Source organism: Sinohyriopsis cumingii, chromosome 5, assembly GCF_028554795.1.
Source record: "Sinohyriopsis cumingii isolate HCF-2022 chromosome 5, ASM2855479v2, whole genome shotgun sequence".
Classification (NCBI taxonomy): Eukaryota; Metazoa; Mollusca; class Bivalvia; order Unionida; family Unionidae; genus Sinohyriopsis; species Sinohyriopsis cumingii.
The window spans coordinates 144661351-144688481 of NC_142965.1; the positions used below are offsets into that span (position 1 = coordinate 144661351).

The window sequence follows — 27131 nt, forward strand, 5'->3', positions numbered from 1 at the left end:
CACTGAAGAAACCAATAAAAACAAACTAATGATTTTTGTAGAAAGCATGCATGTGAGATGTTGACTGCGGCAATCAGGTTAATTCTTGATGCAACTAGTGGTTTTCATACTGAACTAACACTGCCACCAACCCCTTTTTTAACATTCATTTTTTACAGAAAAAGCTATTTTGAATATTTTCCTGTGACAAGGCAGCTAAAAGAATCAGTATTTGATTTATGCATGAATAAAATTCACTAGTACTAAAACAAAGTAGTATACTTTTCATCACCCCTCAACCATCTCGATTTTTAGATTTTTACCTCTGTAGCAGACATACGTAAATACGTAAGCCAAGTCGGCTGCTCATTTGCAGCACAACTTACGCATTTAATCTCCAGTGCTAGGCTAACTGTGACAGAAAGCCACCAAACAAAGCAACCCATTTTTAAGTCTAACTCAAACTAAATCTAAACCACATTACAGATCTAGCTTTTGTGTGAATTTATAAATGCTAGGCTAATGATAATTATGTTTATGCCTTCTACCTTAAAAAATTAAGGAGGTGACAAAATAAGAAACTATCCAAAGGATAATCCGAGCAACCGTGATTGAACTTTTTAAGTGTCTATAGTAGATACTGAGGCGAGTGAATTGCAATAGTCAAGTATTTAAACCGATAAGGAGAACACAAAAGTTTTATTGGTATCAACCGAAAGAAAACTGCGAATGAAGCTGACGCGTCTCAGCTTCACATGTACAGCATGGTGCATGTTTCTTGCATGTTCGTGTAATGAGATCATACTTCTGTTGTATACAATACATACTCAATAGTAGCGATATTGAGATGTAAACATTCTAACCGAAACAGATTTATATATCACGTCTTACCTAACCCGAGCGTGCTTTTTGACATCGTACAGGAATTCCATTGCAGATCCAATGCTGAATAATGACGCTGTCCCAGGATAGTATTATAAGGACAGTTGCTCATTGAATTATAATTTGTAAATTAAATCTACTTTTTATGGGTTGTTAGTAATAGAACTGTGTTATATTCATTCAGCAAGCTTCTGTAACTAGTTTTACTGAACTGAAAAGTGCAACATCTGAGCCAGAAACACATTATTTCTTCTTCTTTCTCTCTAAACTTTTTCCAATAAACTAAATACTCTGTAATAAACACAGTCTGAAATGGAAATTGATTTGATATAACATTTATGAAACTTGTTGATTTTTTTTAGCATGCCTTGGCAAGCTGTAGAAATAATGTTACGTCTAAATAGTAAAAACTGTCGTGTACTTTACCGTAATCACTGTCACGTGTACCTTCTGTAGATATACTTTTACTTCTAAACCGTAGTCACTGTCACGTGTGTATTATGTAGATGTACTTTTATATTTAAACCGCAATCGATGTCACGTGTACATTCTGTAAATATGCTTCACGGCTAAACCGTAGTCACTGTCACGTGCTTATTATGTAGATATAATTTTATGTCTAAACCTTAATCACTGTCACGTGTACATTCTGTAGATACACTTTTACGTCTAAACCACGGGACCCCAAGTGGCCGAGTGGTCTAAAGTGCTCTCTGTTACGGATCGCTGCCATCTCACCTCTGTCTGCGTGGATATGCGAGAAAGCTTGCCAGTATCTTCTCGCGGGTCGGTGGTTCTTTCAAGGGTTTGCCCGGGTTCTTCCTCCACCATAAATACTGGCCGCCATGTATAATATCGTGTGCTGAAAAATGGCGTCGAACCCTACACCACCACCAACAGCAATATCTGAACCTTAGGTCTCACTGGACAGTTTATCTGGTGAATTTTCATCCGACAATGACCAATTACAGAAAAATGAGAATAATTTTACACTGAAGATACAAATAAAAACAAACTAATGATTTTTGTAGAAAGCACACATGTGAGATTTTGACTGCAGTAATCAGGTTAATTCCTGATGCAACTGGTGGTTTTTATACTGAACCAACACTGCCACTAACCCCTAAATTTTACATTCATTTTTGACAAGAAATAGCTATTTTGAATATTTTTCTGTGACAAGGCAGCTAAAAGAATCAGTATGTGCCTTATGCATGAAAAGTTCACTAGTACTATAACAAATGAGCATACTTTTCATCACCCCTCAACCATCTAGATTTTTAGATATTTACCTCTGTAGCAGACACACATAAATACGTAAGCCAAGTCGACAGCTCATTTGCAGCCCAAGTTACGCATTTGATCTCCAATGCAAATCTAACTGTGACAGGCAGTCACCAACAAGCCAACCTATTTCCAAGCCTAACTCAAAGTAAATCTGAACCACATTATAGATTTAGCTTATGTGTGACTTTATAATTGCTAGGCTTTGATAATTAGGTTCATGCCTTATACCTTAAAATTTAGGGGGGTGTCAAAATACGAAACTATCCAGTGAGACCTTAGCCAATGTCGCGTGTACATGCTGTAGATATAATTGGACGTCTAAACCGTTCTCACTACAACGTGCTTATGTTCAAGATATACTTTTACGTCTAAATCGAAATAACTGCCATGTTTACATTCTGTGCGAAATACACTTACACGAAAACCGAAATCGCATATCGAGGCTTAGTATTAAATGAGTAAAATTCAAGAATAGTAAAACAGACTCAATATCAATGCATTTATTAAAAGCATGGAGATAGGTGTTGAACCAATTGGTCATCGAGACAAGTTGATGGAAAAACAGAGATGTCTTCCTATTGATATACATGTATGCATACATACATACATACATACACAAGCTCATACATACATACATACATACATACATACATACATACATACAAACATACATACAACACATAAATAAAACAATAATCATGTTTCCTAAATAAAACAATGCTCAATTCATTTTGGTGATATTAACAGAACCCATACCTAACTCTCAACATACCTTGTTGTAACTGAGTGTATCTTATTTTTAGCAAACGGGAGACATGCGTATTGATTCTTTGTAATATTTATTTTCAGACGTTTCTATTATCGTGAACGAAAACAGTGTTTATGTCAATCAAACATTATTTCCAATGCAGCAAAGAAGTGCGAAACACCTGCAAAAGATAATTAGTCTTTTATTGAGATAGCAATATAATTTACCATATGAAAGCGTTCTTTCCAATTTCATGGATAACTGTCTTTTTCTGATTATTTTTATTTGACATGTTGTCATGGCTCATTTAAAGCAACGTCTATTACATTAAAAATCAATACAATCTTTCAAACGTTGGCGACAGTATTTCTTTTTATATGCTTATTTGACTCTTTAGCTCCAACAGATCGTACTAGAGACTGAAATAATTAATCAATCAACCAATCAATCCGTCATTCAGTCAGCAGATAATCACAGTAACCAGTCACCGAACAAAGCACACGCACACACACATACACTCAGTGGCGTATCAAGAAGTTCTGAGTCCCCACCCTCGTCCGGTAAAACTTATTTATGGGGCCACTCCCGAAAAAGTTGTTTGATGGGCATCATGACTTGGGCGGTTGCTACGCCAGTGACATACATACACTCATGTAACAGACGGAAAGAAACATGAAAACGTATAATATCATTACCATATATAGACGATGCCGGGTGAGAGGCAGAAAGGGACAATAACTTTCTATCCAGTAATTTCCGACAACATTTAAGTTTATTTGCGTGCAATTGAGTCTATGTGTTACATGTTAAAATTAAAATAAAAGTAAAAGTGAAGAAATTCGGCAGATAAATGCATCCTCAGAGTCCATGTTTTGCAGCCATTGATTTTGGAAAAACTCATTAAGTCAGTATCGGAGCATTTTATTTTTTGCAGTTTTTTTCTCCAGTTAAGGCGACATTTTAATTAATTTCGAGCGCATAACCTAGAGAAAAAACACCACCAATGTTCTTTTTGTTGCTCTTATTTATTTATGGCTTCGATTCTATTGCTGTTTACCCAACGTGGAGTGTAAAAGGTAGAAAAGGTGTCCCAACAATTGAAACTTGAATGAGTACAGCAATGACTTTACTATTGTAATGTCCTGGTTTTAATTATTTTATTGTCTGTTTTAAAATTGACTTTAATACATAATTATAACTCTCTAAAGGTTATCGAGTGCTCATAAGATATATTTAAATTTTGTACAACGGAAATTATTATTTTAGAGTATGTGCCAGATAAATATTCATTGTGCTATATGCTACTGTCTCCGACATATAGTTTTGATCAATCGTGAGTGCCACTTGTTAGTGTTCAGTCAGGTGCGTCATCAGATAACGAACCAAATGCCTCCAGAACTGTGATTGGGTTTCTTTGATAGCATCTATTGATGACAGCACCTTTTGGTAAACCTTTTATCAGACTGGTTACTGACTTTTCATGAACTGGGACCTAATTTTCTCCAAGCAGACGGTGATTTCGTCAATATCAACAACAGTCTGTCAGAAATGCTCTTATCTTTAGAGGCATGGAATGTGTCTTTTGTGTAGCGTGCTCAGCATTTATTTACAAAACTTTTCAAGATGGACAATATTGAATATAACTGTCGATTCTAGTTCTATCTTGTATTTGCAATTCATTGTCTGTCTTAAAGGTGTGAACCGACAGGACATTGTTTAATTTGCGAAGGATACAAACGTTATGAACATGAATTCTATCGCCAGCGTTGAAATTAAGTGTAAATAAGTTGTGCCGAACTGATAAATTAGAAATGCTCGTACTAATCAGCACACATCTTTGATTATCTTGCTGCTACGTATTTTTTTATCGGTTAGAAAATATCAGCTTTGTGTTGTAAATTAGTTGTGTTCTGGATTAACTTGAGCCGGGACAGAGGAGTTGATTAGAATCAATTTATTTTATATTTGAGAGTAGGGAGAAAGTAGGATTTATATTTCGACCTGAGATAAGAGAGAGAATCGTCTGCAGCATTGACAAAGATAAACAAGTATTTGCAATTTAATATGAGCTGAATTAACAGCTAATCCCAGTCTTACTTCTCACCTCGTCACCATCGACTACAACATCCATAATCAACGCCTTCTCACTACGTTACTCTTTGGCGTTTTTATATAATTTGAATTCAATTTAAAACGTAGATCGCTAGGAGAAGATGGCGAGTGTGTTTGGAAAAACTCAATACGTTTTTTAGCTATCCGCACAGTGGAAGGACCCCCAAGTCTAACCGTATCTCGGTTTCTGTTGAGTATATGACTGATATTTCACACGTCCATAGTTTTCGTGTCACCTCTCATGAGCTCACGGAAAAGAGGGAATCGGGTCGGGAAATTATAAAGCAACACTGATAAGATGCGTCTCAGACTAAGCCAGGATCCGGATAAAAGACCTACACTTGGAATTGTTCGGCAACTAGGTGTAGTACCAGCCGGCATGAAAAGTGGCGTTCCGAATGTTCCTCTTGCAATGTCTGGAAGATATTTCAAAGCAAGACGTAAACCGTTATCCCGTTGGATTGATTTACAGAGTACTTCTACACAGGTAGTAAGCACGAGTTGCAATTTATTTTAGAATGCTCTATCATTTTTGCTTCCTGTTCATTTTCAAGAATTTTTCTTTCCTAACAAGGGTGAAAATCTCCGCTTTCAATTGTTTGCACCCGAGGTGGAGGACATTTAAACTTTATTTTAGAAAAGTAAATTAAATTGTGATAATTCGATATTCAAAATTAGTCGAAGTGACAGAACTTAATTGCCAGGCAATTCGTTCATTTGTCAGAAAACCTGCTGGCAATTAATGAATCATGCTGATACTTGAAACGCAATTCTGGTAATTGAAACCTAATACTGGTAAATCAGTCTCGATTTCGCTTGTATCATAGTATCATAGCCACAGATATAAAGAAAAGGAAGAGAACATTTTGAGTGTTTAAACGTTATCAAGTCCTCGACACACGTATGTTAAATATACGTATTCTCTGGTTTTATCTATCTTTCCTGACATTCACATCAGATTTTCGAACGAATTGCTAATGTGATATGTTAATCTCATAAAGGCAGCTTGACATTTTGAGACATGCGAAAAGATGCGACTGACATTTGTAAACGACGTAATGACTACGTCAACTGTATATTTGCATACAGATTATTAAATAGTATCTGTCAGATAGTTTCACGCATTCCGTTTTACATAATCCAGCTAGTGTTCGATGCCTTTTAGGTATGCAATTTTCAGCTTTCACGTGGGGATTCCAAGTGTTGCTGCAGGTTGTTATTTATTTTTTTATTTATTTATTTTATTTATTTATTTATTTATTTATTTATTTATGTCGTTATTTATCTAGTTTGTTATTTATTTATAATTAATTACTGAACGCAGCTTACCATATCTCTGCATGAATTTTCTTTTCCTGAGATAAAAAAAGTTAGATATGAAAACCAAATTTAGGGAGAACATATTTTCTTTTTAAAAAGCAGCTTAATATAAAATTATTAATTTATTAAATTTTTTACACAGACAATTTAATTTTTTACTTTATGTTCAATAAAGGTATGCGTATCAGCTGTGAGTTTGATTCTATCCAATGACCATATCTGCATCTTAGCAGTCGTCAAAAGTGTAGTGATCGCATCAATTCTCAAAAGTGTAGTGATCACATTGATTCTCAAAAGTGTAGTGATCACATAAATTCTCAAATGTGTAGTGATCACATAAATTCTCAACAGTTTAGTGATTACATCGAATGTCAAAAGTGTATTGATGACACCAAAGGTTAATTCATGGGTAACGGTAGTGATGACAGCAAATGTCAAAAGTGTATTGATGACACCAAAGGTTAATTCATGGGTAACGGTAGTGATGACAGCAAATGTCAAAAGTGTATTGATGACACCAAAGGTTAATTCATGGGTAACGGTAGTGATGACAGCAAATGTCAAAAGTGTATAGATGACACCAATGGGTAATTCATGGGTAACGGTAGTGATGACAGCAAATGTCAAAAGTGTATTGATGACACCAATGGGTAATTCATGGGTAACGGTAGTGATGACAGCAAATGTCAAAAGTGTATTGATAACACCAATGGTAATTTAAGCGTAATTGTTGTGATGACATTAAATGTCACAAGTGTAGTGATGACACTAATTGATGTGTAAGTGTAGTGATGACACCATTTCATGTTTAAGCGTAGTGATGACATCAAATGTCAAATGTGTGGTGATGATATCAATTCATGTTTAAGCGTAGTGATGGCATCAAATGTCAAATGTGTGGTGATGATATCAATCCATGTTCAAGCGTAGTGATGACATCAAATGTCAAATGTATGGTGATGATATCAATTCATGTTTAAGCGTAGCGATGACATCAAATGTCAAATGTGTGGTGATGATATCAATTCATGTTTAAGCGTAGTGATGACATCAAATGTCAAATGTGTGGTGATGATATCAATTCATGTGTAAGTGTAGTGATGACATCAAATGTCAAATGTGTAGTGATGACACCAATTCATGTGTAAGTGTAGTGATGACATCAAATGTCACATGTGTGGTGATGATATCAATTCATGTGTAAGCGTAGTGATGACATCAAATGTCAAAGGTGTAGTGATGATATCAATTCATGTGTAAGTGTAGTGATGGCATCAAATGTCAAATGTGTGGTGATGACACCAATTCATGTTTAAGTGTTGTGATGACACCAATGGTAATTCATGTTTAAGCGTAGTGATGACATCAGATGTCAAATGTGTGGTGATGATATCAATTCATGTGTAAGTGTAGTGATGGCATCAAATGTCAAATGTGTAGTGATGACACCAATTCATGTGCAAAATAGTACTAAAAATTGATGATATAAATACTTAGGTGAATGACTGATGTAACTGAGAACAAGAAACAACAACACAATGTTCGTACCTTACCAAAAGACACAATCTGGTACTTGTCATACTGATATAGTTAATATACCTACATAATTTGCATGTATATACACATGTACTTTACTTAACTGTATTCACTGAAAGAAAAATACAAAGTTTTCAATGCAATGTTGTTGCTTTTTTTTAGGAAACAATTGGAAGGTGCTACGATTCCTCAGATGCGTATGACACTCTAAAAATGGTTTAATAAGGAACTCAGTATTGCACTCTATGGTTTTAAAATGAACTCAGTATGCCACTCTAGTTATGGTTTTCAAATGAATCAGTATGACACTCTAATTATGGTTTTATAATGAAAACAGTATGACACTCTAATTATGGTATTATATTGAAGTCAGTATGCAGTTATGGTTTTATAATGAACTCAGTACGACACTCTAATTGTGGATTTATATTGAAGTCAGTATGTAATTATGGTTTTATAATAAGTCAATATGTCACTCTAATTATGATTTTATAATGAACTTAGTATGACACTCTAATTACGGTTTTATAATCAAAACAGTATGATATTCTAATTATGGTTTTATAATGAAAACAGTGTGGCACTCTAATTATGGTTTTATATTGAAGTCAGTATGTAATTATGGTTTTATAATGAACTCAGTACAACACTCTAAGTATGGTTTTATAATGAACTCAGTATGACACTAATTATGATTTTATAATGAACTCAGTACGACACTCAAATTATGATTTTATAATGAACTCAGTACAACACTCTAATTATGGTTTTATAATGAACTCAGTATTGCACTCTAATTATGGTTTTATAATGAACTCAGCATGACACTCTAATTATGGTTTTATAATGAACTCAGTATTGCACTCTAATTATGGTTTTATAATGAACTCAGTATGACACTCTAATTATGGTTTTATAATGAACTCAGTATGACACTCTAATTATGGTTTTATAATGAAAACAGTATGACACTCTAATTATGGTTTGATAATAAAAACAGTATGACACTAATTATGGTTTTATAATGAACTCAGTATAACACTCTAATAATGGTTTAATAATGAAGTCAGTGTGGCACTCTAACTATGGTTTTCTAATGAACTCAGTTGGACACTCTAATTTTTGTTTAATCATGAACCCAGTATGATGCTTTAATGTTTGTTAACGTTATTCAAATTCTATCATTTTTCCTACATGATCGAGACGTGGAAAACACACAACTGAAATAGTCCCACAACTAAGCATTTTTACCATTGCCTTACTTTGTTTGTACAAATATATCCTTGACCTCAGACATACCTGTAATGGTTTCTGTTTGGTATGCTGGCACACTTTCGAAGTTAAAAATAAAAAGTATCCTTTAAAGTCGATTGGCGCCACCAATTTTGGCCCATGTACAACGCACCGCTGTTACACGCTATTGGTTAGTTGCCATTACATGCCAAGGGAGACAAATCATAACATCCAGTAGGTGTCCCTGGACAAAGCACTAAAATATCTGATCGATCCGCCAAGGTGTAGATTGGGCTCACATATCGTAAACTTGGCTAGTGAGGATGTATTTACCGACCAGTATCATTATGATGTAATTCAAACACTAAATTTGTATCATCTCCTTTACAATATATCGTATTAATCAACTGGTTTCATTATATGTGATTTCAATGGTCAGCGTGATAAAAGAGATTTGCCTAGACTGTAGGACGACTTTATTGTGTTAACGAATAAATGACTGTTTAATTACTCGTATGGGCAATGACGACCCCTTCCCCTAGTCTCAATACATATTTCAACAGATGAGAATGGACTGACAATGCGTGCTCCATTTCTATGCTTTGCTCTTTAGTAAATTTTGTCTTCTTTAAAATTGTCCTTTTGAATGACAGGATTAGAGATTCAAAAAGCCTATCATGGAACTAGCATATTTTTGATTTCCATATAACTACTTGAAATCGATAGTACTGCAATATATTTGATTTCCAGATAACTACTTGAAATCGATAGTACTGCAATATATTTGATTTCCACATGACTACTTTAAATGAATAGTACTGCAGTATATTTGATTTCCACATGACTACTTTAAATGAATAGTACTGCAGTATATTTGATTTCCACATAACTACTTGAAATCGATAGTACTGCAGTATATTTGATTTCCACATGACTACTTTAAATGAATAGTACTGCAGTATATTTGATTTCCACATGACTACTTTAAATGAATAGTACTGCAGTATATTTGATTTCCACATGACTACTTTAAATGAATAGTACTGCAGTATATTTGATTTCCACATGACTACTTTAAATGAATAGTACTGCAGTATATTTGATTTCCACATGACTACTTTAAATGAATAGTACTGCAGTATATTTGATTTCCACATGACTACTTTAAATGAATAGTACTGCAGTATATTTGATTTCCACATGACTACTTTAAATGAATAGTACTGCAGTATATTTGATTTCCACATGACTACTTTAAATGAATAGTACTGCAATATATTTGATTTCCAGATAACTACTTGAAATCGATAGTACTGCAATATATTTGATTTCCACATGACTACTTTAAATGAATAGTACTGCAGTATATTTGATTTCCACATGACTACTTTAAATGAATAGTACTGCAGTATATTTGATTTCCACATGACTACTTTAAATGAATAGTACTGCAGTATATTTGATTTCCACATGACTACTTGAAATCGATAGTACTGCAATATATTTGATTTCCACATGACTACTTTAAATGAATAGTACTGCAGTATATTTGATTTCCACATGACTACTTTAAATGAATAGTACTGCAATATATTTGATTTCCAGATAACTACTTGAAATCGATAGTACTGCAATATATTTGATTTCCACATGACTACTTTAAATGAATAGTACTGCAGTATATTTGATTTCCACATGACTACTTTAAATGAATAGTACTGCAGTATATTTGATTTCCACATGACTACTTTAAATGAATAGTACTGCAATATATTTGATTTCCAGATAACTACTTGAAATCGATAGTACTGCAATATATTTGATTTCCACATGACTACTTTAAATGAATAGTACTGCAGTATATTTGATTTCCACATGACTACTTTAAATGAATAGTACTGCAGTATATTTGATTTCCACATGACTACTTTAAATGAATAGTACTGCAGTATATTTGATTTCCACATAACTACTTGAAATCGATAGTACTGCAGTATATTTGATTTCCACATGACTACTTTAAATGAATAGTACTGCAATATATTTGATTTCCAGATAACTACTTGAAATCGATAGTACTGCAATATATTTGATTTCCACATGACTACTTTAAATGAATAGTACTGCAGTATATTTGATTTCCACATGACTACTTTAAATGAATAGTACTGCAGTATATTTGATTTCCACATGACTACTTTAAATGAATAGTACTGCAGTATATTTGATTTCCACATAACTACTTGAAATCGATAGTACTGCAGTATATTTGATTTCCACATGACTACTTTAAATGAATAGTACTGCAATATATTTGATTTCCACATGACTACTTTAAATGAATAGTACTGCAGTATATTTGATTTCCACATGACTACTTTAAATGAATAGTACTGCAGTATATTTGATTTCCACATGACTACTTTAAATGAATAGTACTGCAGTATATTTGATTTCCACATGACTACTTTAAATGAATAGTACTGCAGTATATTTGATTTCCACATGACTACTTTAAATGAATAGTACTGCAGTATATTTGATTTCCACATGACTACTTTAAATGAATAGTACTGCAATATATTTGATTTCCAGATAACTACTTGAAATCGATAGTACTGCAGTATATTTGATTTCCACATGACTACTTTAAATGAATAGTACTGCAATATATTTGATTTCCACATGACTACTTTAAATGAATAGTACTGCAATATATTTGATTTCCAGATAACTACTTGAAATCGATAGTACTGCAGTATATTTGATTTCCACATGACTACTTTAAATGAATAGTACTGCAGTATATTTGATTTCCACATGACTACTTTAAATGAATAGTACTGCAGTATATTTGATTTCCACATAACTACTTGAAATCGATAGTACTGCAGTATATTTGATTTCCACATGACTACTTTAAATGAATAGTACTGCAATATATTTGATTTCCACATGACTACTTTAAATGAATAGTACTGCAATATATTTGATTTCCACATGACTACTTTAAATGAATAGTACTGCAGTATATTTGATTTCCACATGACTACTTTAAATGAATAGTACTGCAATATATTTGATTTCCACATGACTACTTTAAATGAATAGTACTGCAGTATATTTGATTTCCACATGACTACTTTAAATGAATAGTACTGCAATATATTTGATTTCCAGATAACTACTTGAAATCGATAGTACTGCAGTATATTTGATTTCCACATGACTACTTTAAATGAATAGTACTGCAGTATATTTGATTTCCACATAACTACTTGAAATCGATAGTACTGCAGTATATTTGATTTCCACATGACTACTTTAAATGAATAGTACTGCAGTATATTTGATTTCCACATGACTACTTTAAATGAATAGTACTGCAGTATATTTGATTTCCACATGACTACTTTAAATGAATAGTACTGCAGTATATTTGATTTCCACATGACTACTTTAAATGAATAGTACTGCAGTATATTTGATTTCCACATGACTACTTTAAATGAATAGTACTGCAGTATATTTGATTTCCACATGACTACTTTAAATGAATAGTACTGCAGTATATTTGATTTCCACATGACTACTTTAAATGAATAGTACTGCAGTATATTTGATTTCCACATGACTACTTTAAATGAATAGTACTGCAGTATATTTGATTTCCACATGACTACTTTAAATGAATAGTACTGCAGTATATTTGATTTCCACATGACTACTTTAAATGAATAGTACTGCAGTATATTTGATTTCCACATGACTACTTTAAATGAATAGTACTGCAATATATTTGATTTCCAGATAACTACTTGAAATCGATAGTACTGCAGTATATTTGATTTCCACATGACTACTTTAAATGAATAGTACTGCAGTATATTTGATTTCCACATGACTACTTTAAATGAATAGTACTGCAATATATTTGATTTCCAGATAACTACTTGAAATCGATAGTACTGCAGTATATTTGATTTCCACATGACTACTTTAAATGAATAGTACTGCAGTATATTTGATTTCCACATGACTACTTTAAATGAATAGTACTGCAGTATATTTGATTTCCACATAACTACTTGAAATCGATAGTACTGCAGTATATTTGATTTCCACATGACTACTTGAAATCGATAGTACTGCAGTATATTTGATTTCCACATAACTACTTGAAATCGATAGTACTGCAGTATATTTGATTTCCACATGACTACTTGAAATCGATAGTACTGCAGTATATTTGATTTCCACATGACTACTTTAAATGAATAGTACTGCAGTATATTTGATTTCCACATGACTACTTTAAATGAATAGTACTGCAGTATATTTGATTTCCACATAACTACTTGAAATCGATAGTACTGCAGTATATTTGATTTCCACATGACTACTTTAAATGAATAGTACTGCAGTATATTTGATTTCCACATGACTATTTTAAATGAATAGTACTGCAGTATATTTGATTTCCACATGACTACTTTAAATGAATAGTACTGCAGTATATTTGATTTCCACATGACTACTTTAAATGAATAGTACTGCAGTATATTTGATTTCCACATGACTACTTTAAATGAATAGTACTGCAGTATATTTGATTTCCACATAACTACTTGAAATCGATAGTACTGCAGTATATTTGATTTCCACATGACTACTTTAAATGAATAGTACTGCAGTATATTTGATTTCCACATGACTACTTTAAATGAATAGTACTGCAGTATATTTGATTTCCACATGACTACTTTAAATGAATAGTACTGCAGTATATTTGATTTCCACATGACTACTTTAAATGAATAGTACTGCAGTATATTTGATTTCCACATGACTACTTTAAATGAATAGTACTGCAGTATATTTGATTTCCACATGACTACTTTAAATGAATAGTACTGCAATATATTTGATTTCCAGATAACTACTTGAAATCGATAGTACTGCAGTATATTTGATTTCCACATGACTACTTTAAATGAATAGTACTGCAGTATATTTGATTTCCACATGACTACTTTAAATGAATAGTACTGCAGTATATTTGATTTCCACATGACTACTTTAAATGAATAGTACTGCAGTATATTTGATTTCCACATGACTACTTTAAATGAATAGTACTGCAGTATATTTGATTTCCACATGACTACTTTAAATGAATAGTACTGCAGTATATTTGATTTCCACATGACTACTTTAAATGAATAGTACTGCAATATATTTGATTTCCAGATAACTACTTGAAATCGATAGTACTGCAGTATATTTGATTTCCACATGACTACTTTAAATGAATAGTACTGCAGTATATTTGATTTCCACATAACTACTTGAAATCGATAGTACTGCAGTATATTTGATTTCCACATGACTACTTTAAATGAATAGTACTGCAGTATATTTGATTTCCACATGACTACTTTAAATGAATAGTACTGCAGTATATTTGATTTCCACATGACTACTTTAAATGAATAGTACTGCAGTATATTTGATTTCCACATGACTACTTTAAATGAATAGTACTGCAGTATATTTGATTTCCACATGACTACTTTAAATGAATAGTACTGCAGTATATTTGATTTCCACATGACTACTTTAAATGAATAGTACTGCAGTATATTTGATTTCCACATGACTACTTTAAATGAATAGTACTGCAGTATATTTGATTTCCACATGACTACTTTAAATGAATAGTACTGCAGTATATTTGATTTCCACATGACTACTTTAAATGAATAGTACTGCAGTATATTTGATTTCCACATGACTACTTTAAATGAATAGTACTGCAGTATATTTGATTTCCACATAACTACTTGAAATCGATAGTACTGCAATATATTTGATTTCCACATGACTACTTTAAATGAATAGTACTGCAGTATATTTGATTTCCACATGACTACTTTAAATGAATAGTACTGCAGTATATTTGATTTCCAGATAACTACTTGAAATCGATAGTACTGCAATATATGTGATTTTCACATAACTACTTTAAATCTATAATACTGCAATATATTTCAGGTAGGATACCACTTATTTGGACTTCTAACAAACGTTTAATTTGAGACAAAAATAACAACAAACAACAACAACAACAAAACCAGCAATAAGGAGGAAAATAGGACAAAGGTTAACCAATTTATGACCCACTGGCACGAATCAATCTGTTTTCATCCCCTGCATTTACACACATAAGTTGGTATGTCATGCCGTTTTTCTTCGGTGTATAATAAACTGTGACAACGGAAAACAAATAACTCTGAAAACTCTTGAATAATCCACTGTGAAAGAAACATTTTAACTTAGTATGGACTCCACCATAAATCACAAGAACGATGGATTCTAAACCTAAAGAGGTAAATACAAGTATCTGATTGGTAAAACGTTAAAATCTCCGACAGCAAAATCGATGATGGAATGTGGGAAAGAGTGACGCCGTCTTAAAATCAGGATATAAAGCTATATTTTAACATTTAGGTGGAGTTGTCATTATTTATGGTTTAACTAGAGTAACCTCTCTTATAAAAGATGGGTATCGTAGTTTTGTTGAACTACAATATGTGTAGCGTCTTTTGCATGTATTTTCGAGTCTCCGTAACGTTTCTGATAGTTTCGCTTGACTGTCATATCATTACTCTTTTGTACCTTGTCTAGCCATAATATCACTTTGCACGGTAACGTACTATTTCAATATAGTTTCCCAGCCTTCAGTTTTTGAAATTAAATGTTCTGATATATTTCAATCTGAAGAAAGTTAATAAACATTGTGTTAAAATGAATTCACGTTTTAAGCATTGAAAACAATCATTCAAATCGTTTCTATGCTACTGGCTAAACGTTACATTTTTGTACTGTTCCATACCGCTGTAAACTCTTTTCCTAACTGTATCGTCTAATTTTCGTTCTGTTTCCAACTGTTTTGATATCATACCGTGCGATTAGCGTTCCGCAAAGTTTGCATGCCGTACTGACTTACACCGTTTCCAGTGTTACAAAAGATTTTACGAGTAATGTATTTGGAAAATCTGTCCGTAGAGTTTGTTGAAGACGGGGAGGGGGTGGGGGGCCATGTGAATCTTCCACGGCACAATCATACAATAGCTTCAGACCGTTCATCGTGCATTTGACTACCTTTTCTCTTCCCACCAAACAGTAGCACATTACATTCTCAGATAGGCTGTAGTGACCCGGGGAAAGTATCGTCATTAAAGAAATGCTAGATCATGTTAAAAAAGAAAACGTATAGTTTACATTAGAATGGGGTAAAACATTCTTGCACTTTCATCACTTAAGTTAGTGTGCGTTATATGTCACTGTCAGATTATCTAATTCCACGTTCTCAAACATTATTTTTGTCGTCATGCATACGAAATGCATCACTCTCTAGTGGCACGTGTTACAGAATATGTAGTCAGTCATGTAAAGGGAAAGATGAGTATGTCAATACAAACAAATTTCAAGTTCCTTTTTATCCAAACTACTGAGCACTCACTCAAATTTTCCTCTTTAACATTATATTAATGATATTGATACTGTTACGTGGGCAAGTACCTTCACATTGTTTCACAAACCGCGTTGTCTCAGTTTTAGTGATATCTCTGGCATCTGAAAACATTGCAAACATTAAAAGGATGAGTTTAAAACTCCTCTTAAAATGATAGATACATCGAGTGTCGATTTTTCTAACAATATAACTTACCTATATATCCTTAGTGTGATGAATACATCGATTGTGCTTATTTCTACCACAAATCCTTAGTGTGATGAATACATCGATTGTGCTTATTTCTACCACAAATCCTTAGTGTGATGAATACATCGATTGTGCTTATTTCTACCACAAATCCTTAGTGTGATGAATACATCGATTGTGCTTATTTCTACCACAAATCCTTAGTGTGATGAATACATCGATTGTGCTTATTTCTACCACAAATCCTTAGTGTGATGAATACATCGATTGTGCTTATTTCTACCACAAATCCTTAGTGTGATGAATACATCGATTGTGCTTATTTCTACCACAAATCCTTAGTGTGATGAATACATCGATTGTGCTTATTTCTACCACAAATCCTTAGTGTGATGAATACATCGATTGTGCTTATTTCTACCACAAATCCTTAGTGTGATGAATACATCGATTGTGCTTATTTCTACCACAAATCCTTAGTGTGATAGATGCATTCATTGTAACTATATATACTAATATTTTCTTAGTGTAATAGATACACCCATTGTTAATATTTCTACCGATATGTCCTTAGTATTAATGATGCGTTGGGACTATTTATACCAATATAAGCTTAGTGGATAGATGCATTGGGACTATTTATACCAATATACGCTTAGTGTGATAGATGCATTGGTACTATTTATACCAATATACGCTTAGTGTGATAGATATATTGGGACTATTTATACCAATATACGCTTAGTGTGATAGATGCGTTGGGACTATTTATACCAATATACGCTTAGTGTGATAGATGTATGACTATGTCTAGCATCATATTCTTATACATTTCGTGTAAATAACAAATTATTTAAAAAAAATAAGTAAATAGTTTTTTAGTAGGTCAGTAAGTGAACTAGTTAGTTTGTTAGCTAAGCAAAACAAGATTATAATAAAGCAAATAGATTAGTACATATATGATAATCATGATACCTAAAAAAACGATATGCTTTTGAAAATTGCATCGGTTCTGTGAATTTAAATGCGTTAGGGCAAATCAGTAATCCAGTTAGTGTTGATTTTCTTCATAAATGCATATACCAAGGAAAAGACAATATGGAAGTCGTTTATTAAATTTTTACTATGCTTACCAAGTGACACTGCTATCAGTTATGTAAGCGTACCTGTAAGTTTGGAAATTCTAATGCTATCAGTTATGTAAGCGTACATGTAAGTTCACAAATTCTAATGCTATCAGTTATGTAAGCGTACATGTAAGTTCACAAATTCTAATGCTATCCAAGTAGTACTGAAAACACAAGTTTGCAATAGCTTTGCATAATTTAGTTCATGCGAATTTGTCAATGATCAATTAATCAGTCTTTGTTTTAAAGCACGAAGACAATTTTTACACACACACACACACACACACACACACACACACACACACACACAAACACACACACACACACACAAGCTGCTGTCATTACCTGAGCCGCTTTGAATTTGCTTTTGACAACTGAAATACGATAAAATTCAAAAGTTTAAACTCCAGCATGAAGCGAAATAGCTGACTTCCCTGTATTTGATTGACATAACACAAATGATTGGTACAATGCACACAGAAATACCAATTATTTACTCATGTCAAATAAATCTTATACAAACGTTTGCTCCTATATTCTGTTTGAACATACTAAAATGAGTTTTACATTAAAATAAATCTACATTATGGGATGTATTCAAGTGTTAAATTGTATTTGGATTTATATTTTTGAACCAAATTTAGTCAATCCTTGCAAAAAGCATCAGCGTTGACAAAGACTTGATTTACGTGAATGTGCGTAATTAGGATACTTTACGACTGTCCCCCAAACTGAACGGATTTTATAAATGACCCCCAACTGAACAGCTTTTATAGATGACCCCCAAACTGAACATAATTAATAATTACTCATTTGTTATCTTACATGCTGCTCTCTAATAGTGATTTCGAATTTACATATTTTATTTGTTCATATTCTGTTATCTAACTTTGCTAATTGTAGGAATTATGGCGAGGGTGGGTTAAATGCATTTGGAGATCAGTAGTCACGACAATGGTGCATTAAAATCATATAGGAAATCAGAAATCATGACATGGGTGGGTCACAATGTTCTAGAAAATCAGAAAAGTTAACATTTTCTAGGAAATCAATAATCATGGTATGAGTATGTTAAATTTTTTTTTTCGAAATCACTAGTCATGGTAGGGGTGGGTTAAAATTTTCTAGGAAATCAGTAATCATGGCATAGGTGGGTTAACATTTATTAGGAAATCAGGACTCGTGGCATGGGTGGGTTAACATTTTCTACGAAATCAGTAGTCAAGTCATGGGCGGGTTAAAATTTTCTAGGAAATCAGTACTCATGGCATGGGTGGGTTAACATTTTCTAGGAAATCAGGACTCATGGCATGGGTGGGTTAACATTTTGTAGGAAATCATTAATAATGGCTTGGGTGGGTTATCATATTCTAGGAAATCAGTAATCATGGCATGGGTGGGTTAACATTTTCTAGCAAATCGATAATCATGGCATGTGTGAGTTAACATTTTCTAGGAAATCAATAATCATGGCATGTGTGAGTTAACATTTTCTAGGAAATCAGTAATCATGACATGGGTGGGTTAACTTTTTCTAGGAACTCAGTAGTAATGGCATGGAAGGGTTAAATTTGTTTAGGAAATTGGTAATCATGGCGTTGGTGGGTTAATATTTTCTAGGAAATCAGTAATAATGGCATGGGTGGATTAAAATGTTCTAGCTAATCAGTAATCATGGCATGTGGAGGTTAACATTTTGTAGGAAATCATTAACCATGGCACGGGTGGGTTAACATTTCATAGGAAATCAGTAGTCATGCATGGGAGGGTTAACGTTTTCTAGGAAATCAGTAATCATGGTGTGGCTGGGTGAATTTGTTTTTAGAAAATCAGCAATCATGGCATGGGTGGGTTAACATTTTTTAGGAAATCAGTAATAATGGCTTGGGTGGGTTAACATTTTCTAAGAAATCAGTAATCATGACATGGGTGGGTTAACTCTTTCTAGGAAATCAGTAATAATGGCATGGGTGGATTAAAATGTTCTAGAAAATCAGTAATCATGACATGGGTGGGTTACAATTTTCTAGAAAATCAGTAGTCATGGAATGTGTGGGTTAACATTTTTTAGGAAATCATTAAGCATGGCATGGGTGGGTTACAATCTTACAGGAAATCTGTAATCAAAACGTGATTGGGTTCACGTATTCTAGGAAATCAGTAATCATGGCATGGATGGGTTACAATTTTCTAGGAAATCAATAATCATGGCGTGGTTGTGTTAAAATATTCTAGGAAATCAGTAATCATGACATGGGTGGGTTAAACGTTTCTAGGAACTCAGTAGTTATGGGATGGGTGGGTTAACATTTTGTAGGAAATCAGTAGTCATGGCATGGGTGGGTTAAAATTTTCAAAGCAATCATTGGTCAAGGCTTGGGCGGGTTAAATTCGTTCGGAAATCATTGGTCATTGCATGGGTGGGCTGAATTGTCTAGGAAATCAGTAGTTGTGGCATGGGTGGGTTAAATTCTCTAGGAAATAATTTTGTTTCTTTAAATACCAGTCTAGCAACTTCTCCCCTCCCTTCCCACTCTTTACATTCCTAACTGCGTGCTTTACCTTCTATTACTTTCTTATCTACCCAAAATCAGACTACATACATTGCTTCTAATATTTACCAAATTTCCTACCCATCCATTCATATAACTTTCAATCCTCCTACCTTCCAGTCTATATGCAGTGACCTTGCAATATACATACAGTTACCTTCCAATCTATATACAGTGACCTTCCAATCTATATACAGTGACCTTACAATCTATATACAGTGACCTTACAATCTATATGCAGTGAAACAGCGCGAAGATGACTCAAAAAAATTACCGTTAATACGTAGTGTATTTTCGTACCTGTAGAAGTGTGATGCATACAATTTTACTATTGATATGAAAAATTAACCTTTATATCATGTGTTCTGTATGTCTCTAATATCAAGAAATCATTTAAGAAATACACATATAATCGTTCGAAAATTATAATTAAAAGTTTGGAAGACTATTATAACTATATCGATTATAAAATGATCGATTTTGAAAACAACAAAAAAGTACCCAAATGTAAGTATAATATATACCTATAAATGTATTGCGTAAGACTGTGATATACGCGAGCGTTTATGGGTTTTTCATGATTAACTAACCTTTGATAATTCCTGAAATTTGACCAGAAATCTATTTTAATTATTTTTCCCGAAGCAAAATTTAATGAGAAGATCTCCACCTTTTGTAGTTTAAAAATATGTATATTTTTGTAAACCTTATATGCAACTGTGATATAACGATTTTTTTTTACATTATTACGACGCTATTTTATTAAGCCAAATAAGAAGAAAATGCGATAACCAAAAAGTTTTGTAAAATTCAACAAATAATATATTTCTTGTAGAATAAAAAATGAACGCTTATAAAGAGCACATTGCATTACGATATAAATCTGAAATAGCACATAAAATCATTTCACTAGTCCTAATAAATAAAGTTATAAATAAATTCCAGAGGGGTTTAAAAAAAAGATCCAATACTGAATAAATTTATCTGCCTTCAACAGCCTCTGACGTGAAGATGTGCCAACTGTCTTGTAATGAATTACAATAGTAAAATCCAAGATGTGTGAATTCCTTATAATTCCTAGTTAATGTTTCTGTACAAGAATATTATAGATGAGCACTTAGTATTTCCAATGAATACTATTTTAAATAAATAATTCTACCCAAATCAAAACATGAACACAACAATACAAATTATTTCTGCTTCTGATGTTATCGCAGGAATGAGTAATTTCTCAAATAAAAATAATAATATCAACCCCTCTGCCTGACCTAGGTCACAATTAGCATTTCCTGAAAATAATACGTGGAATTGACCATTTTAAGTTGTTTACAGGATAACATTTGTTTATAAAGTTATGGTAAAGAATGTGGAAAACACCTGGGTGAATTCCTAAACTCAGACTAAGATAAATATGTTTACATTCATAATAATCTGAATACTTAATCCACAATTGTACAAACAAATATTAGCTATGTATTATTTATATAACAAACTCAAAATAACATCATTGTCCCTAGTTAGGTATAACATGAACTTGATTTTAGATAAGATCACATCCAAAATACACAAAATTAAAGTATGCATATTATAAGGGTACACTCTTTACATCACTCTCTCTCTCTCTTTCTCTCTCACGCACACACATACATCCATACATACATACACATACACACATAAAAACATACGTGTGTGTGTGATTTGGATTTTTAATGTAGCTTTTAAAAAAATCAGTCATATCGCTACGATGTCTGGAGTGTGGCAGTTTATAGTAATGTCTAGCACTGGGGCATCATGCCGCAGACATGTCCCACACAATCACATTATCCTGACACCAGGCCGATCAGTCGTAACACTAACCTCTTAATGCTGAGCGCCAAGCGAGGCAGCTGTTAGTACCATTTTTGTGAGTCTTTGGTATGATTCAGCCGGGAATCGAACCCACGACATCCCGCATCCACTCTAACCACTAGGCCACCGGAGCGGTAAAATACATACATACATACATACATACATACATACTCGTAATCTATTTCCATAATCAGTTCAAAAACATCTTATAGACGTATTTGACGGAGTCACCGCCACTAAAAATGCATAATGAAATTGGGAAACATGAATTAAAATTGAGCAAAACAATTTAATTAGTCCGAAGTTGTTAGTACATTGCCGACGGCGTAAGAACGGTCGATGTTGAATGATGTCTCGTTCGATCAATATCAGCTATGAAAGCCGTTCAACTTCCAGGGCACATTTGAAATAATAGTACTTAATCACTGTGATAAGATTTACACAAATGGAGCCTTAATTGATAGCAGCCTTGACTAGTCTTTGTCACTTGAATGCATGACGCAATCGAGTATCTTGATGATTAAGACTCAGTCTCTTAGCTAGAGTTTGTGTTCTGCGGTGTTCACAAAATACCGGCCATCAAAGGTTTAAAAAGTCCAATACACAGAAAATAAATAACGTATTTCTGAAATTTGGAACTCTTGACTATTTACCCGCATCACAGTTTTATGAGACACAGCCAATATCGATAAAAAATATTTATTCACTCATTTTCTAACACACTTTATAATTTTCTTCATTTCATTTATTCCTCCCGTTCACCCCTCCGTCCTTTCTTCATTCATTCCTACTATCCACCCTCTATCATATCTCTTTTCTTCATTCTTATGTAACATAGTTTCCTTAAATTGGCTACAATCTGCATGATTTGTCTCTTGCTGTATTAACAATTCAAACTGGTCCACTATAATCTGTTTCAGCCACTGGTACGGTTTAGGAGAGGGGTCAAAATGGTGCAAGTGTTGTTGAAAGCTACGAAGAATAACAGGTATGTATGTATGTATGTATGTATGTATGAGCATATGCATATGCATTTTGAAATCATATTATCATATAGGTTAGATAATTCTGAATTCGTTTCTTAAGTGGATTTGAACCCAGGTTCGTGGGTTACTGCAATAATCGTCTTGCCTTCACACACCAACCCCAATATCCCCTGCCCTCTAATATGAGCAAAAGCACTAAATGGGATGGAACATAGCCGCTGGTATAATCGTACGTACTTAGCAGATACACGTATATGGCGACCCAACAATTAACTCTTAATTCAATCACTACCTATTCCAGTGACAGAAATCAAGGCATATATAGCTCGGCACAAATATACACCAGAAAGAGCGGAAAGTGTCATCCCTGGATCGTACATGGCTGTGTATTGAAACAAAATTGGGAAATTATATATTTGAAGAAAAAAACATTATCATACATGTTAGAAATTTTTTAATTATTTCCCTTCTAAGATTTGAATAGGGTCATTGTAACAATACATATATATGTGTGTGTGTGTGTGTATATATATATATATATATATATATATATATAGAGAGAGAGAGAGAGAGAGAGAGAGAGAGAGAGAGAGAGAGAGAGAGAGAGAGAGATAAACACTGGTCTCCACAAAAATCAGAAACTGACGCACATTTTAACATACTTAAAATTATCTTTATCAAAGGCTGAATATGCATACATTTTGTGTGATCAAGAATTTACTTGCCATCTGATAATGATGTAAGATCTCGATCCTTTGATTTATACTTACGGTTTTTAAAGGTCCTCCACGTTCAAAAGTATGTTTCCGTTGCCTCGAAGTCAAAGGGTCAGTGGTGGTGGTCTAAAGACGATATCTGAGTCTGTTGTCATCTTTTTGGTTTTTTTTGTTGTTGTTGAGGTTACTCAGATCAGGTTTTAGATTATGTTTTATGATCAACATTAAAGAGATAAGGTCTATAAATATATGGGACGAATTGTAAATAAGGGCAAAAACAAAGGCCTTGGGTGGGTGCGGAGGGGTGGGGATAAAGCTCATCATTGCATGATTAGGCCAGTTTTAGTTGGATTTCCTTGTGCATTTTTATGACAGAATTGTACTCAGACTTGGGTATGTACGTATTTCATGAGCACAAGGCATTTTGTGTTTAACAACATAAAATCTTTTTTTTTTCAGCTGCATTCCTTTAAAGATTTTGTATTCATCATTTATTGATTATTACCTCAGCCTGTACCGTGTATGCATTTCTCAAGCGTTTGTCTTTTTGTTAGAATCTCATCGCTAGTTTATTATCTCATAACTTTCCGTCTGTGCATTTCAGCAGCGCGCGCGTTTAAGCTATACCCTCAGTATGAATAGTTTATTATTATATTTTCATGTATTTCATTCGCGCGCGTTTAAGCTATGCTCTCAATGTGTATCGTTCATTATGTCATCGTTATCTGTTCATGCATTTCTTTGCGGTTTGCGTTTTAATAGCAATCGCTTCGTGTATTCTTTATCATTTTGTTGTCTTCGTTTCTTTTTACAGCCATTCGTTAAATCGCGAACGTTTGTCTGTGAATGTAGAGAATGGAAAATTTACTAGAGTACTTGAATGTAGTTATGTATCATGTCGCTATTAAAACTAGCAAACGAATGTTACAATTTCCAGTTTGTTGTGTTGTGTGCTTTGTATTTATGTATTTATTTGCAGTGAATGCCTCCTTCAGTTGCGCGAGCGTATGTTGAGGTACCCCACCCGTGGTTGAAATATATAGAAAACAAGGTTATACATAATTTTAACGCTGGGCGGTGGTTTAAGTCAGAAAGTAAAGTGTTATGTGCATGTATAGAAACATTTCAATTTAATTTAGTGTACACGAGATACACATATTGTATTAAATGTCTTCAGAGATGCTTGCTATTTCGATACATTAGTAATTTCTCGAGTGAAGAAAATGAAATATGGATCTTGCAGATGCATCCGAAAAATGAATAAAATGGATATAGTTGTTAAAAACAAGTATTCTTCGGAATTAGATCTCAACTGCATCCATGTGCCAATGCATCCGTCCTGTCAGATATTTACACTAAACTTAAGCGCACAACTTTCATAGTGTTGAAGCAGCCGCCATTGAAGCCTGGTAAGTGCTACCTGTAGCACACGTTTCTAAAGCAGGGGGAGATAATTATCTGCATTTAACTGTGCAAAGAACAGAGGATAAATGGCATGGTATAAAAGTGTATGCTTGTGTGTGTGTGAGAGAGAGAGAGACAGTGAGAGAGAGAGAGAGAGAGAGAGAGAGAGCGTACTTTTCAGTTTATTTTTAGACGCTTACTACTTCAACAAATTCCACATAGTTCCTACTCAACTACAGTGCACATAAAACTTTTGACGTTCCGTCTAAGTAGAGCAATTTTGGTCTCAGCTGGGTTGTTTCTTCAGTCCCAAACTTTGTTTGTTTTTTCTTTCTCTTAAATCCGCTTAAAACATTAAATACATGCCTTAGCAACTGTGACAATCTCATTCAAACATCTGTGATCGCTTGTTTGGCGATTTTGCTACAAGTGACTTCAGCCCCAAGTATGCTTTTGGTCAGCTGTCAACAAATGTAGAACCCATTTCTACAAACGTTCTTGTGCTTCAAGTGAGTTTCCAATATATTACAAACAGATGACGAAGCTATGAGTTACAATATAAATATATTACGCTGATATCTAACATCGTGACCAATTGCCCATTTTACAGCGGCCATTACCCTTTTACCAATTTCAGAAAGTAGGTCCTTCTCCGAGGATTCGCGACCGTCTATAGCTCAAAAAGAGACAAATAAAGCCCGTAAAGATTGTAGGATTTGACAGATAATTCCAACCAATAGAATTTTTACAAATTCGGATTTGATATCAGTCTTTGAATACCCTAAGACTCTTAGCGCCTGTTTGTTAACTCATTACTATTCAATAGTAGCAGAATTTCTCCCTCCGCGACATTGTTGCGTCACTTTAATCTGACTGATTGATTTGGTTTTCCCAGTGGTGCAGACAAGACTGGTTTTCCCATCCTACTCCTGTATGTCTTTCCTTGATACTGGGGCGTAGTAAGACATCTTGGACCCCTACGTAGGTCATTATGTAAAGATTAACATTGGATCCCTACCACCTATAGCGTAAAAAATTAATTGGTGTGCCTCTATGCTTTGCTTACTCTTGCTTTATGGTAGTTACGCCCCTGCCTTTATAAGAAATGAACCCTCGGATTACAAACTTTTTTATATGCAGTAATCAAAGTTATTAAAGATTTTAAGCTATTAAACAAAACGGTTATATACAGTAATCTAAGATACGTAACTGTAGCTTTCGGTTACTCAGTACCATATGATCAGGATTGTGCCCGTGTGTCACTGAACCCTTTGTATTCATGCTATATAACACCGTTGGTAAAAGAATGATCTTTGATTTGTTCAGCCAGCTTCAGGCATTGATGCACACACGTAACTGCATAACATGCTTTCTCCTTCGGATACGTTTTCCGATCAAAGTATCGTTAAGAAACTAAGCACCGGTACCTCTTGAATCCAACCCTCACAAAAAGACGAATGTCGTCAATTCGGTCTATAGTATACAGACGAAAAGGACAATGGGCGGTAACACTTGTACTTTACCTCCTTTTACGGCCGCCATGTGGCGCTAGTTTTAGATTTTCTTTCCAATTCTAGCAACAAAGTGCTGAAACCCTTAACATCCTGTGATTATCTACAGTTTTCCTCCATTCACACAGAAATTGGGAATTATATTGTGTGTTAAGGAATCTGCA

The 27131-nt window shown here is 33.7% G+C and overlaps 1 protein-coding gene across 3 annotated transcripts in view; it reads left to right on the plus strand.

Annotated features, from left to right (window-relative positions):
• Positions 1-27131, plus strand: part of LOC149800399 (uncharacterized) — a 191989-nt gene that overhangs the window by 50759 nt on the left and 114099 nt on the right. For 2 of the 3 annotated variants that reach the window (XM_089960036.1, XM_089960034.1), the window contains one exon: positions 23271-23338. In XM_089960036.1, coding sequence (XP_089816162.1) covers positions 23271-23338 — 68 coding nt within the window. Of the gene's footprint in view, positions 1-4673; positions 5496-23270; positions 23339-27131 lie in introns of those variants that run through there. The other variant, XM_089960035.1, reaches the window with a different exon arrangement.